The sequence below is a fragment of a genome, unplaced genomic scaffold (assembly GCF_019419815.1).
Source record: "Pyrus x bretschneideri cultivar Hongxiangsu unplaced genomic scaffold, Pyrus_bretschneideri_v1 Contig273, whole genome shotgun sequence".
NCBI classification, from domain to species: domain Eukaryota; kingdom Viridiplantae; phylum Streptophyta; class Magnoliopsida; order Rosales; family Rosaceae; genus Pyrus; species Pyrus x bretschneideri.
This window is the reverse complement of record NW_025999583.1, coordinates 161,068-175,519: the sequence shown is the minus strand read 5'-3', so window position 1 is coordinate 175,519 and position 14,452 is coordinate 161,068. Positions and strand designations below refer to the sequence as shown.

Below are 14,452 nucleotides of genomic sequence, written 5' to 3'. Positions count from 1 at the left end.
ATACGGATTTCAATTATTCTCTATTATTGATTGTTGAGCTTTATGAATATATTGTTCAATTTTTTTTTTTTTTTTTTTTTTTAATAAGGAGGGTCTTTTTATTAAATTTGTACAAGACCTCTAAAATGTCAGAGACGGTCATGGGCAGGAGAGACTGAAATGCCTTTGTTAGTTTTTCTTATCCCAAAATGCTAGATTGTCGTGATGAAGTTACTAACTGGTTCTTAAAAAAAAAAAAAAAAAAAAAATCACTTCCTCTGTTTTTTGGCTTAAACAACTTATGTACAATATGCCTGCACCAGGCAGCAGACGGCAGTAGTGTGTGTGTGTGTGTTATACTAAACCAATTTTTGCAAAAGATAGGGAAATGGTGGGGCAACAATGATTGTTCAAAATTAATTGAAATCCGTATCATTGATTCACCGCCAAAAGTTATATAATCTCAGTCGGTGAGATCGTGCCAACGTGGGTGGTAGGGTTGCAATTATATTGAAGTTTGTAACGGGCTGCATATTCTTTGTGTTTGGGGTAATTTTGGAACCTAATTTTGAACATTTTGGACTTTGTAACTCAGTCCGCGTAGAATTTGGAGGCATGTCCTTATGGTTAATTTTGAGATGCTTTTGATTAAATAAAACTATAGATTGGTTTTTTTATTAAAATAGTCTTAGTCCAAGCCATTTTCATTAAAGCTCCCTCATTTATACTACTACAAAATAAAAGCCTACCTAGAAAATGTCTTAGAATAAAACTATGAAACATAATAAAAATAATAAATTAGCAAATAAAAGGTTTCCTATTTGAACTGAAATTCGGACTTCTCACAAAACCAGACTTTTAACCGACCAAATCAACTCTGATTTGCTCCCAAAAGGTCTCTTTTGAAAGCTTAAATCGTCCCCATCAAATCCCCAGAATGATTCTTCCTCAAAATATTCCATTTTGACCTCCAAAATACCCAAAACGTTCAAAAACAGCAATCTGGAAAAGCTGCACGCTAAGCCTTGTTTTCTTCGCTACGGTCAAACGGCTTGGTAGAAAAATTTGGAATTTTGATACAACCATCTTGAGAGACTCACGAACATCCGTCAATTAGAATCATTCTAAAATTCATTCGTTGGATCACTTTTTGCTTAAGAGGAAGTTGCATGCCCTACATTGAAAATAAATAACAAAGTATCAAAATTCTACCAAAATAACCAATAAACTATGACTAAGAATAGAGTAAAATATATGGTATAATATGGACTCATCAAATACCCCCCAAACTTAGCTTTTTGCTTGTCCTCAAGCAAAACAAAACTCAAAAACAAAAACTAAAAACTAACAAACAAAAAACAAACTTTAACAAAACTTAACTAACACAATTTTCACCTTCAAGTTGCAATCCATAGAAAATGTTAAAATTAGAACATCTTTTAAAAAATTCGAACCAATACCACCACAGAGTCTAAGCCATTTAGAATTAATTAGAAAAGAACTCATGAACTTCCTTTGGTGTAAAGTGAACCAACATGGTTAAAGAGACTCGATTGAAACCCTTACCACTCGTCCTTTTTATTTAATACTTACTAACTTCAAACATAACATTTTTTTCTTCTTTTCTATTTTTCAATTTTTTTTTATAGTTATAGTAGTGGTTGTGCAATGCTAGTTCACTTAAGCTTTCGATCCAACCAATGTAATGTGTCTTAGGTCATTGATTCCCAAACCACAAGGGATTTAGGGCACTAGGTGTAGAACACCCCTAAGGACTCACTAACTCGAGCTGAAAATGCTACAAAACCAACTAACCACCTTGCCTTATGCCAAGACTCTACTGTTTGACGCGAGAATCATTGCTGATCAGGCAGGACTAGCCCGGTTACTAAGCAAAGTCTCGGGTGGAACAATTATTACTTTATTTATAACAATAACTAAACTTTACTCAAAAAAAAGAACAAAAAAAAAAAAAAAAATTAACTCAGACGAAAAGCAAGTGCTTCAATCTTAACCCCACAAATCATGTTGGTGTGAATGTGCTAATTGTGAAAGGATAACTCATGAATTAGTCCCTAAACAACAATAAATAGAAAAAGACTCTATTGTGGGATTTATCTCCACCACGTCCATTTATTCTAATGTTTAAAATACTCTATGAATATTAACTTAAAAAGAATGAAAAATTTTAGCATTCTTTAAAATTAAAAATCTAAAAATTTTACTTTCCCACTCCAAACTTAAATCACACATTGTTCTTAAGGTGCAGAAAAAATAAAGAAAGAAAACAACAATATTAAAACCTGAAAAAACTAAAAAATAGCTAACAAAGACAAAGAAAATAAACTAGCAAAATAGAAATAGAAAATAAAAGAAAGTATAAAATAACAAAGGAAACAGAAACAGAAATAAAAGAAAAGACAAGGAAACTCACACACCGGGGATTCGAAGTAGTGACCTGGTGAAACAGAGGCGCTGGAAAATATTGGGAAAAGAAGCAAAATTTCATTGCTCTGGAGAGTTGAACCCGTGACAGGGAGCATGAACCAGAGGCCCATTTCCTCATCTGTCCTAACTAGCGCCGTTTGGGAACCTCTCTCCCTGACTGCCCACGAGCCCAGAGCCGTGTAAGCTATCCCCTTCATTTCCTCTCTCTCTTCATTTCTCATGAAACTGAAACCCTAGCTTCTATCTTCAATCCAGAACGTCAAAACATGAATCCATCTCCATCTCTCAAAAACGGAACCCAGCCACGGCGATCTTTGACTCATGCATGTATGTTTATTGAACTGCAAGGAGAATTGGAACTGCAAGGAGCAATGGCTCACACATGGAGCTGCTGTACACACAGCAAAGATGGCTGCAAGAACTCGGATCTACAAAATGAAAGGTAAATCAAATCCCTCCACTGCGTTAAAATTAAGCATGGTTTAATATCTCTGAAAGTCATACGGATTTGTGAAATGTTTCTGTCATGCATTCATAGACCCAAAATTTCGTCAAAGCTCATGTAATTTTCTGTGTGCTTGCATGCCTCCCTGTGACATATATTGAGCAAAAATACTAGATCTGTGACATGGATTTGATGAATGTCCACCTCTGTGTTGCCTGGACCGGAATGGGATCCTATGCGGATCCCTTCTTTCTAATCCACTAAATCAGGGTATCTATACCATTGAAATTTAATCAAACGGTTGAAGTTATTATAACTTTTAAATCAGGGTATCTATATCATGTAATTTTCAATAATACAGATTACCTAATTTGGTGGATTAGGAGGTAGGGATCCGCAAAGGATCTCTTTCCTCCGGGACCACCCCCAAACTTAATTATATGTGAAACGGTATTTTATGAAATATGAGAGTGAGCGAAGGGGATTTCCAAACAACACAGGGATCTTCTCGGCAATCCCTACTGTAAGTATTACTGATGAATGCATATTTTTGTATCTTTATTGTTTCATTTATAGAAGAGTAAGGATTATGTTCCCATTCTTTTTCATGTATTTTTTATTCTTTTTTCTTGTATTACGAGGAGTTAGGTTTATGTTTCCCTGATTAGGTGTAATTTGTTTTTTATTATTAATAAAGTTTCCCTCGTACTGGCTAGGTTTTTTGAAAAAAAAAAAAAAAAAAAAAGCAATAAACTACTAAGGAACATTTGCAACCAGGGATAAACCTCTCAACATAGAGCAGGAACTCCAACATAGGTTTGAAATTTGATGAATACTTTCCACAACTTTGTTTTTTAATTTTAATTTTTAATTCTTTTAGAGTGTTCGTCCTCTAATGTTTGGCAAAGCTAGAATGTCATTGTTCAAGCATAATTCGATGCAAATAAGTTTGCTTGGCAAACATTGATCAACAAATACAATAACGCTTTCGCATAACATCAATACTATTACATACTATACCACATATTAACAATAAGCTTCTATTCACATATACCATTTGCTCGAAGTTTGTTTCTGATCCGACACATATGTGCCACAGCATCACAGATGTTCCATCTTTCTCTAGGTAACTCCGCTGAGCAAGCAACACCAATTTCTAAAACAGAGATTAAACTTTCTATGATTAGGACGCGATTCCTTGCCCTCCCCGCATTAGGATGATTGCTCTCTTGAACAAGAATAGGATCCAAAACCTCTTCCACTTGCTCAGGCAGAGCTGCCTTCACAAAGCTATAGAGGTTTGAAGTTCCCTGAAAGATGTCATCGATCGGTCTTTTTCCTGTAAATATTTCCAACAGGAGGATGCCAAAGCTGTACACATCACCTTGTGTCCACACTTCATGTCCCATGCCATATTCTGCATTCCACAATTCAGAACATTAGATTCTAATTTTCTAGTGAAGTGCTAAAAGCTCATTTCATGTTTGAAAAATTTAAAATAAATGCTTCCCAATTTTAAAAGACTAGCTAGGAAAAAATAAACTACCAAGTGTATTTACCTGGAGGAGCATAACCAATAGTTCCCTTTATCCCTAAAGAACTTGATTGATTTCCCTCAGCAGCTTTTGGTAGGAACCTCACCAACCCGAAGTCACCTACATGTGCAACCATGTCCTCATTGAGAAGAATATTGCTGGGTTTGAGGTCGCAATGAACTATTGGCGTCTCACAATGATGATGGAGATAATCCAATGCCATAGCAACATCAATAACAATGTTCAACCTCTGAGAAATTGTTAAGATCCTTGGCCTCTCATTTGTCTCACCAATTGTATGAATTGGATACAGCCATTCCTCCAAGCTCCCGTTAACCATGAACTCATAAATTAAGGCCTTGAAGTCATGACCGCGATAATCGAAACCAGAACATGCTGAGAGTACCTTGACAAGATTACGGTGTCTAATATTTTTGAAAGCCTCGCACTCAGCAATAAAACTTTTGTAAGCTCCGCGACGAACGAGGTTGAGTACCTTGATGGCAACTGGAGTTTCACCTTGCTCAAGTAGTCCTTTATAAACGGACCCAAAACTGCCCATACCGACCAAGTTGGTTGAGGAGAATCCATTTGTTGCCTTTAGAAGACTTTGGTAAGACACTTGGGGAAATTTGTCCGAATCAGTTGCAGCTTGACCCTTTTTGTCCCTCCGTGAGCAATAAAGGTACAAAAAGGTTAGTGCAAAAATGACTCCAAGAATCCCACAAACGAGGGAGAGAACCAATTTCATGGTTAAGCTCAATCCTTTCTTTTTTGCATGCTGGAGTTTGCACTTTGGCAAATGAAACTCAGGTATGCCCCCACAAAGCTTGCTATTTCCTTCAACTGATGTCGCCGTTGCATTCTTGAACGCTCCTTTGATCGGCAACATGCCCTCAAAATTGTTATAAGATAGATTGAGAGATTCCAAAAATACAAAACGTTCTAAGAATTCTGGAATTGTGCCAGACAAGTTGTTGTGAGAGAGAGACAATTCTGTAAGACCTCTTAGTGAACTGAAAGTTGATGGAATCGTCCCATTGAAGAAATTTCCATGCATGTCTAGGTACTCTAATTTTATACAACTAACAAGACTTGTGGGAATTTTACCGAATAACATGTTATCAGAGATATCTAAATACTCTAGATTTATTAAAATTCCTATGTTCTCTGGCAGGGAGCCTATAAAATGATTTTGAGGTAAACTCAATCTATACAAGTTCAACAGACCAACGATTTCTTGCGATATGATACCGCTAAAAATGTTGGCACCAAGAGATAAGATCCTCAAATTCTGACACTCTATTAACCTTGGCGGGATATTGCCTTGAAGTTTGTTGATTTCTAAGTATAACTCATTTAATTGACTTAAATTTCTGAAAGAGGATGGAAGATTGCCAGAGAGCGAGTTCATACCCAAATTTAATTGATATAACTTGTGCAGCTTTCCTACACCAGGGGGAATGTGACCTGATAATTGGTTCTCAGCCATCACCAAAACCTCCAAGTTAGCCAGATTTGAAATCTCATTCGGGATACTTCCTAATATTTTATTTTGAGCAATATGGATTTTTTTAAGAGAAGAAGACAGGTTTGCTATGCATGGAGGTAACGTGCCCCCAAAATTGTTGGTAAACATGGTGAGAAGTTCTAAATGGGTGGCATTGGTCAAATCGCAGAGAAAGGTCAAGTCATCAATTCCCCCACTTCCGAGATGGTTGTCAGCAAGGATTAACCACTCAAGCTTATGCAAATTCGTCAACGGAGGGACCTTTCCATGCAGGTGGTTACCTCCCATCCCCAATCTAATTAGATTTGAGGCCTTTGATAATGAAACAGGAATAGATCCACTGAATTGGTTAATGGAAATGAAAAATGTTCGGAGACTCGGAAAGACCATACCTAAGTTTGAGGGTAGACTCCCTTGGATTTCATTCTCTCCCATATTAAGGTCTGTGAGAGAAGAGAGATTAAAGATTGAGGGAGGAAGCATACCCGAAAAGCTATTTTCATCAAAAGCAAGAAAGCTAAGATTGGTCATTCGGCCAAAAATATCCGGGACAGTGCCACTCAAATAATTAGAATATGCGGACAACGCTTCAAGAGATGATAAATTGCTAAAAGAGGCAGGGACTCCCCCTGAAAAGTGGTTAGAGTGTATGCCAAAAAATGTTAACTTTGACAAGAGGCCAAGCTCATTTGGAATTTTTCCCATCAGCACGTTGTAACCAACAGCGAGCCAGAGGAGCTGAGAGCAACGCGACAAGTTGGTGGGAATTTCTCCACTCAGTGAATTGTTGTTTAACAGTAGGTGTTGCAATCTGTGCAGGCGGCTGAATTCTGGGGGAATTTCATGGCCTAAGCTGTTTGCTCGGAGATCAACGACTCTCAAAAAACTCAAGTTCCCAACATGTGGTGGTATGGATCCTGCAAGTTTCAAGGACAGCAGGCTCAAGCTTGTGACCCTCTTATGACGACGACCACATGTAACGCCATGCCAAGAGCAGAAGTGGATGGTTTCATTCCATGAAGTCAGGACTTTAAAAGGGTCATGAGTTATGCTAGCCTTGATTTCAAGCAAAGCGAGTCTATCTGTCTCATTTCCCGGAAGGGCGAAACAAGGAAGGCAAGAGCGAAGAATGAAAGCATGCAAAAAAAAAGGATGACAAAAACACTGCAGAAATGGAGTTGTAAAACCCCATCCCCATGATGATGATATTTGTTTTGTGCGAAAGTAGAAATTGAGTTGTAAAAAGGTTGAGCTGTATTGATTGTTTGTCTAGCAGCTTTAGCAGCATCCAATTTATAATCATAATCAGAGTGCTCTGTGCGTAGTGGATCAGCCACCCCAATCGCTATCGTACTCGATGAGGGATGTCCTGACAAAAAAATATATCTTTTTCTCTTAATTTTATGAATAAATTCAATATAAATCTAATTTTGTGAACCTAATATTAGGAATGTTCACTTTTTTGAAATTATTGTATTCATTCTTTAACTTAAAACAAATGAAAAAAGAGAGATATTAGTTTTGTATGAAATTTCTCTTTGATTATAAACTGTATCACACAACGACTACCTTGATGAATGTGTTGTTCTTGTTGAGAAATTTTTATGGGTACTAAAAATACAAGTTAGGTGGCGTATTATTCCACGTGTTATAATAAAGGTGGACGACAAGGTTGATATATCTTACTTCTTATGTATATTGATAAAAAAAAAAAAAACAAAAAAACAAATTCATGAGTTATAAGTTGAGTGAAATAATAACACCATATGGTCGTGTTCGAATACATAAAAAATTGCTCGTTCCTGTTCATATCGATAGTATGCCAATAAAACAATAGTTAGCTTTGGTATTGTACAATGACAATTCCTAATTTTGATGCATTATTGTGTCATTTGTTTATGCCAACAAATAATGTTCGTCCTCACTCCTCTAGTTCCAGATTGGGTGCGGGCTTGCGTCTTGTGAATGGATTGAGGATATACACAAAAGAATAGGTAATGGGAATTTAGGTATGGGCAAGGCTGAGATCAAACAACCAATGCGGCAGAGGCGGCTTTGGGGGACCAAAAGGTGTAATTGTACATGGTTCCAAATTTATTTGAAAGGACTTTAATATTTATATTAAAAAAAAAAACTAAAGAGAGTCGCAAGATTATAGCAAGCCGTATTACGCACGAAAGCCGTATTGTCTAAAGGGGTAAGATGAAGCTAAGGGTCCCGAGGTTAGCATTCAAAACTTTCTACGTACTTTTTTGAGATAGCATTTGGTCTTAGGATTGGTACTAATGAAGTGATCAAAGCCACTTCCTGTTCTCTAGCCGCGTCTAACCACTATGAGTCATTAGAAAAAGATCCAACTGTTTTTTTTTAATAAAAGGGGACCAGCCGGTGACTTTGCCACGACAGTCCATTCTTCCGGGGGTAGGGAAGACTCACATAGGCATTTCAGCCTCCCTCTAGCCACCATCGTGCGATTCACCGGCGCTAGGAATCAAACCCAAGACATGTCGTGTGGAATACGGGTCTAAAATTCATCCCCAACCACTGGGTCACCCCATGGTGGTTGAAAAAGATCCAACTGAACCACCTGAAATTTAATTCTTTTTGTTTCTTCCAGTAACTCGTATAGGGAAAGAATGACACGTAGACTGCTATCAGAGTCTGAAATACTAGTAAATAATAACATAACCAACTTCCGTAAATAGCCAAACAAGGCATGCCCAAGTCGCTGATGCCTTAACTAAATCTTCTTAATCTTGTCACCATTCCCACTACGTACCTGATTTACTCTGCTAGGAGCCTAGGAGCCACATCGTCGACATAATACAACCCCTTTCTCTTAGTACCATGCCTAATTACAACCCTAGTTTGGATATCCGGAAGTAAGCAAAAAAATAGAAACATTAGTACGATATAACCCAATCGATCGATAATTTGACTTACTGATAGAAGATGATTTGATAATTCCGGAAGAAGCAAGGTATTGTGCAAGGATAAAGATGAGGTGAGTGCAATTGGACCAGCCTCTGATCTGAGATAATATTTCCATTGGCAGTGACAACACCCTCTGTTGGAGGATGAAATGAGGTGAGTGCAATTGGACCAGCCTCTGATCCGAGATAATATTTCCATTGGCAGTGACAACACCCTATGTTGGAGGATGAATCATGGATGAAAGAAAGACTCATCATGCGGCATGTGGTCACGATCTCTAGAAGCAATTTAGACATTTCCCGAATTTCCTGAATTATCTCGATCAACAGAGAGAGATACTTGATCAAAAAAAGACAATATTGTCTTCTCTCCCATGGTTGCAGTAGGCTTAGGTTTAAGATTTTCAATGTCGATTGCCAAGAACAAGCCGCACGACAAGAATTAGGATTATTGTGCTACTTAAAAAACACGAAGAGGCACCGGGTAAATTTTGGTTCTGTGTAGGATTAATGATTGTCCAAAACACAAGACAATCAACGATGTGTAGGGCAATGACATCCAAGGAAGCTACATGACATGAATAGTATTTTGGGTTTACGTTTTTTTTTTTTTTTTTTTTTCCCGGAAAAGAGACAAGCCGTGACCCTTTTTTTTTTTTTTTTTTTAAATTTTTTTTTATATAGAAAACCTTGATTGTATGAGTGAAATTTTATTGATAATAAAAAAATTTCCACCTAGTCAAGATAGATGTAAACCTAACCCTTCATAATACAAGAAGAAAAAAAAAAAAAAAGATTGAAAACACATGAAAAGGAAGGGGGACATAATATTTAACCCTTCTAGAAACGAAAACAATAATGATACAAGGAAAAAAGAGGGGGGAGGGGGGCCTGCAACCTAACCCCTTCATGGCCAAACCTAAAAGTCTAAACCTGTAAAACAAATTAAGTTAGATCACAGGTTAAGAAAATAAAATAAGAAAGTGAGACAAACCTATATGTCGAGATGCACATTCATTTGACAAGCGGAAGCCAGTAAAGCCAGCATAGTCTGAAAACAAAGTAGTACGAGCCACCAGCAAAGGGGAATCATGCCATACCAAAGTTGGAGAAGACGAACCTATATTAGCAAAGTTGTATGCAACAACATTCCCTTCGAAATATATGTGAGAGGTGTAGAAAGTCATCTTTCGAATGCGATCTAAAAAAATAGACCATTGCGTACGAAGAGGCCAAGGAGGGTCAAAAGCAGTCGATTGGAAAGCAAAAATAACACTAGAACAGTCGCTTTCCAGCCAAAGACAATGCCATCCCTGCTGATATGCAAACTCTACATCAATAATAATTGCTGATAATTCTGCATAGAAAGAGTTACAATGACCAATCTGATACCAAGATAAAAGTGTAAAACTTTTTTTCTTTTTTGACGGTACGAGAGAAATTTTATTGATAACGAAAAAGAAGTTACACTTTATCATTTTCCGAAGTTAAAGTTGGAGAAGACAAGCCCATGTTAGCAAAATTGTCCGCAACAAAATTTCCTTCATGGTATATGTGAGATGCGTAGTAAGTCATTTTTCAAAAATGAAACACTCCCGGTACTGTTCACTTTTAACGAAAAACCATGTTTTTACCTTTCCCTGGTACTATTCACTATACCTTTATTTGTCATTTTTCATTAAAACTAAAATATTTTTAGACTTTTCGTTAGTTTTCATTTTTGTGAATGTGGTCCAAACAAATACACCATTGCTTACGAAGAGGCCAATGAGGATCAAAATCAGACGACTAAAAAGTGTAAAACTTGATGAGAGTTTTTGGGTTTGTATTTTTGTGTTGTATTCTTCTGTCAAGTACCAGTATAAGCATATCTAGGTACACGAAATCCCCAAATTACAAAGCTATAATAAATAGGGAAGTTGACTCACGCAGAACAACATGCTGGATGGTGGATCCACACCTAAGACTATCGTAATCATTGACGCATGGTTGAATTGCCCAACACTAACAGAACTATTGAAAGTGAACGTTGGCAAAAGACTTGGAGTATGTGTCAGTTGACATGACGGTCAGCAAAGGTTTCCAATAGTTGGAGCAATAGTGCATACTCTTTCACACAAACATAGCCCTCTATATTTGGTCACGCCAACCTAATCCGTATGTATATTTTAGTGTACACAAAATATGGACTAGTGCATCACGTGTCATAATATAAATATAGGAATACTTCAAAAAAAAAAACCTTCTTCCTACTTCATTATGACATGTAATGTACTAACTTGTGTTATAGGTACATGGAAAAATCTCTCTTCTAAGGACTGTCAAATGTACATGGAAAAATCTCTCTTCTAAGGATTGTCAAATTTTATTGCCAATAGATGGTGGCAAAGAGGCACTGTTATAAATCGTGTTCGATTCCCCATTTAAAGTAGTGGTGAAATTAGATTGTTGATTTGAATTCATGCTTTGAACGTGTAATCAAGACTTACACAACTAATTAATTTGCAAAGTAGGCCAGTAATACTTGACCTATGAGAAGCTATATCAAATCATGATGTAAAACCCAAGAAATTAAATGAAATCATCATTTTCAGATGAACTAGTTTGGCTAAAATGCATCTGTTTTCAGCTTTCAACTTGCTTTTTGGAATGTACATAGCACTGGCCTACAAGTACTTTAGCTAGTGTTGGAAAATTTCTTCTGCATAATTTAGTCCAGTCAATTATTGATGGTCTCTCAGTGTTGGAAAATGGATGCATAGATGGGGAAAGAGATCCTCTCCGGATCTCTGTCCACCAAACTCAGTGAACCGGACCCTTAAAATTTGATCCAACGGCTAAAATTATTATAACTTTTAAAGGGGCTCCTGTTTTTAGCTGTTTGATCAAATTTCAAAGGCCTGGATCACTGGATTTGATGAGAAAGATTCGGACCCATAGATAGCTTTCCATTGCGAATTATTACAAGCCTACCAATTGCTTACTCAGAAGTCCTACGGGACTTGGCATCAGTCAAGCACTAGTTTGTGTATCCAATATCTGTTATTTTCAAACACTAATGATGAGTTTAAATATACGAAGAAATAGCACTTAAAGTAGTCCATAATGATTTTTTTTTTTTTTTTAAAGTGCAAGTAACAACTTTGGAATTTCTTTCAACTCACTCAATCAATGGTTCGAGATTACTCATTTCATCACTGAAAGCCTTCGGTAAAATCTCATTATAGACTTTGTGTAGGTCAACTGTCAAGTATCGATCGTCTACCATTGTTGCAAAATACTTAAGTCGCCGGTGTGAGAACACTTATGGTTTGTAACTCGGTATTTATATGTGCCTTTATGGGTGTGCCCTTTGATCATAGAGTACAATATGGTGTTTTGTGCTCAAAGAGGTAAGCACAAATAAAAAAATTTTGTGCCTCTGTTCTGAAAAAGTTTTCAGATGACTTTCCCCATCCATATTAGCCCAATTTTTGTTATTGTGCCCAATAGGTTATATTTTGAAAATGAAAATGTCAAAATTTGAAATAAATCAGAAAATTTCATAAAATCAAGATGGAACACACAACAAAATCCAATGTCTCAGCTGTAAGAAGGATCAAGTAGTAGAAATGGAAATATCACAATTCAGCAAAAAGATGTTCGCATGTTCCACAGACACAAACAAATTGTGCGCTACTGTTTATTTATAGACACTAAAAGTTTTTGTGCCTATATTTTGTCATACAATTGTCAGACCAATAATTATATATCTATATATATATATATATATATATATGCACTACTTGGCATGGCTTCGTGCCCAATAATGTGTTTGTGTCCATTTCTTTTTACACTGAGTACAATACATTGTATCCTTTATTGAATGGACACTGTTCCACCATATTAGTGTTCTCAAAGACACAAACTCTTCATTTGTGTACACCAAATCCCATATTTTTCGTAGTGTTTCAGCAACTTTTGGTAGGAACCTCACCAACCCAAAGTCACCTACATGTGCAATCATATCCTCATTGAGAAGAATATTGCTAGGTTTGAGGTTGCAATGAACTATTGGCGTCTCACAATGACGATGGAGATAATCCAATGCCATAGCAACATCAAAAACAATATTCAAACTCTGAGAAATTGTTAAGCTCCTTGGCCTCTCATTTGTCTCACCAATTGTATGAATTGGATATAGCCATTCCTCCAAGCTCCCGTTAGCCATGAACTCGTAAATTAAGGCCTTGAAGTCGTGACCGCGATAATCAAAACCAGAACATGCTGAGACTATCTTGACAAGATTACGGTGTCCAATATTTCGGAAAGCCTCGCACTCATAAATAAAACTTTTGTAAGCCCTGCTAAATGAACATGGTTGAGTACCTTGATCGCAATTGTAGTTTAACTTTGCTCAAGTATTCCCTTATAAACGGACCCAAAACTGCCCATACCGACCAAGTTGGTTGAGGAGAATCCATTTGTTGCTCTTAGAAGACTTTGGTATGACACATCTGGGGAAGTTTGTCTAAATCACTTTAAGTGCGATCTTTTTATCCCTCCGTGAGCAATAAAGGTACAAAAAGGTTAGTGCAAAAATAACTCCAAAAATCCCACAAATGAGAGAGAGAACCAATTTCATGGTTAAGCTCAATCCTTCCTTTTTTTGGATGCTGGAGAGTTGCACTTTGGCAAATGAAACTCAGATATGCCCCCAGAAAGCTTGCTATTTCCTTCAACTGATGTCGCCATTGCATTCTTGAACACTCCCTTGATCGGCAACATGCCCTCAAAATTGTTATAAGATAGATTCAGAGATTCCAAAACATTCAAACGTTTTAAGAATTCTGGAATTGCTCCTGACAAGTTGTCAGAAAGATAGAATTCTGTAAGAACTCTTAGTGAACTCAAAGTTGATGGAATCGTCCCATGGAAGAAATTTCCATGCATGTCTAGGTACTCTACTTTTATACAACTAACTACACTTGCTGGAATTTCACTGAATAACATGTTTTCAAAGATATCTATATACTCAAGATTTATTAAAATTCCTACGTCCTCTGGTAGGGAGCCGAGAAAATGATCTTGAGGTAAACTAAATATATACAAGTTCAACAGATCAATGATTTCTTGCGATATGATACCACTAAAACTGTTCTCACCAAGATATAAAAGCCTCAAATTCTGACACACTATTAAACTTGGCAGGATATTGCCTGGAAGTTGTTGCCTTCTAAGCTTAACTCATTTAATTGACTTAAATTTCCGAAAGAGGATGTAAGATTGCCAAAGAGAGAGAGTTCCTACTCGCATTTAATAGATATAACTTGTGAACCTTTCCTACACCCGTGGGAATGTGACCTGATAATTGGTTCTCAGCATCCCCAAAACCTCCAAGTTAGCCAAATTTACAACCTCATTCGGGAAACTTATATTTTATTTTGTGCAAAATGGAAATCATTTATTTATTTTTATTCTTTTATTTCTGAACGGATGGAAATCATTTTTAGAAATTAGATGTGGAAAAACACAGAATTAACAATTTGACGAGTAACATGATGATACTAGAAATCAAGTAAACATAACAAAAGGCATGAATTATTCATGGAAATTGTGAAAT

The 14,452-nt window shown here is 36.7% G+C and overlaps 1 protein-coding gene across 1 annotated transcript; it reads right to left on the bottom strand.

Moving 5' to 3' along the window:
• Positions 1 to 3,618: 3,618 nt before the first annotated feature.
• Positions 3,619 to 13,782, bottom strand: LOC108865781 (probable LRR receptor-like serine/threonine-protein kinase At3g47570). Its single transcript, XM_048588119.1, has 4 exons — positions 13,520 to 13,782; positions 12,724 to 13,193; positions 4,432 to 6,834; positions 3,619 to 4,289 (listed from the first exon to the last, which is right to left on the bottom strand). Exons 1-4 carry the CDS (start codon positions 13,780 to 13,782, stop codon positions 3,913 to 3,915), a joined length of 3,513 nt encoding a protein of 1,170 aa, XP_048444076.1. The 3' UTR covers positions 3,619 to 3,912.
• Between the last annotated feature and the right edge of the window lie 670 nt (positions 13,783 to 14,452).

What these genes read in the sequence shown, in the direction of transcription:
- LOC108865781 (XM_048588119.1), bottom strand. Translation starts at nt 13,782, where the DNA reads ATGCATGGAAATTTCTTCCATGGGACGATTCCATCAACTTTGAGTTCA. An exon ending in AACACTAATATGGTGGAACA is followed by an intron (nt 6,835 to 12,723) that starts GTGTCCATTCAA and finishes TGAAACTTGCAG; the next exon opens with GATCCATACCACCACATGTT. An exon ending in TATTGGTTATGCTCCTCCAG is followed by an intron (nt 4,290 to 4,431) that starts GTAAATACACTT and finishes TGTGGAATGCAG; the next exon opens with AATATGGCATGGGACATGAA.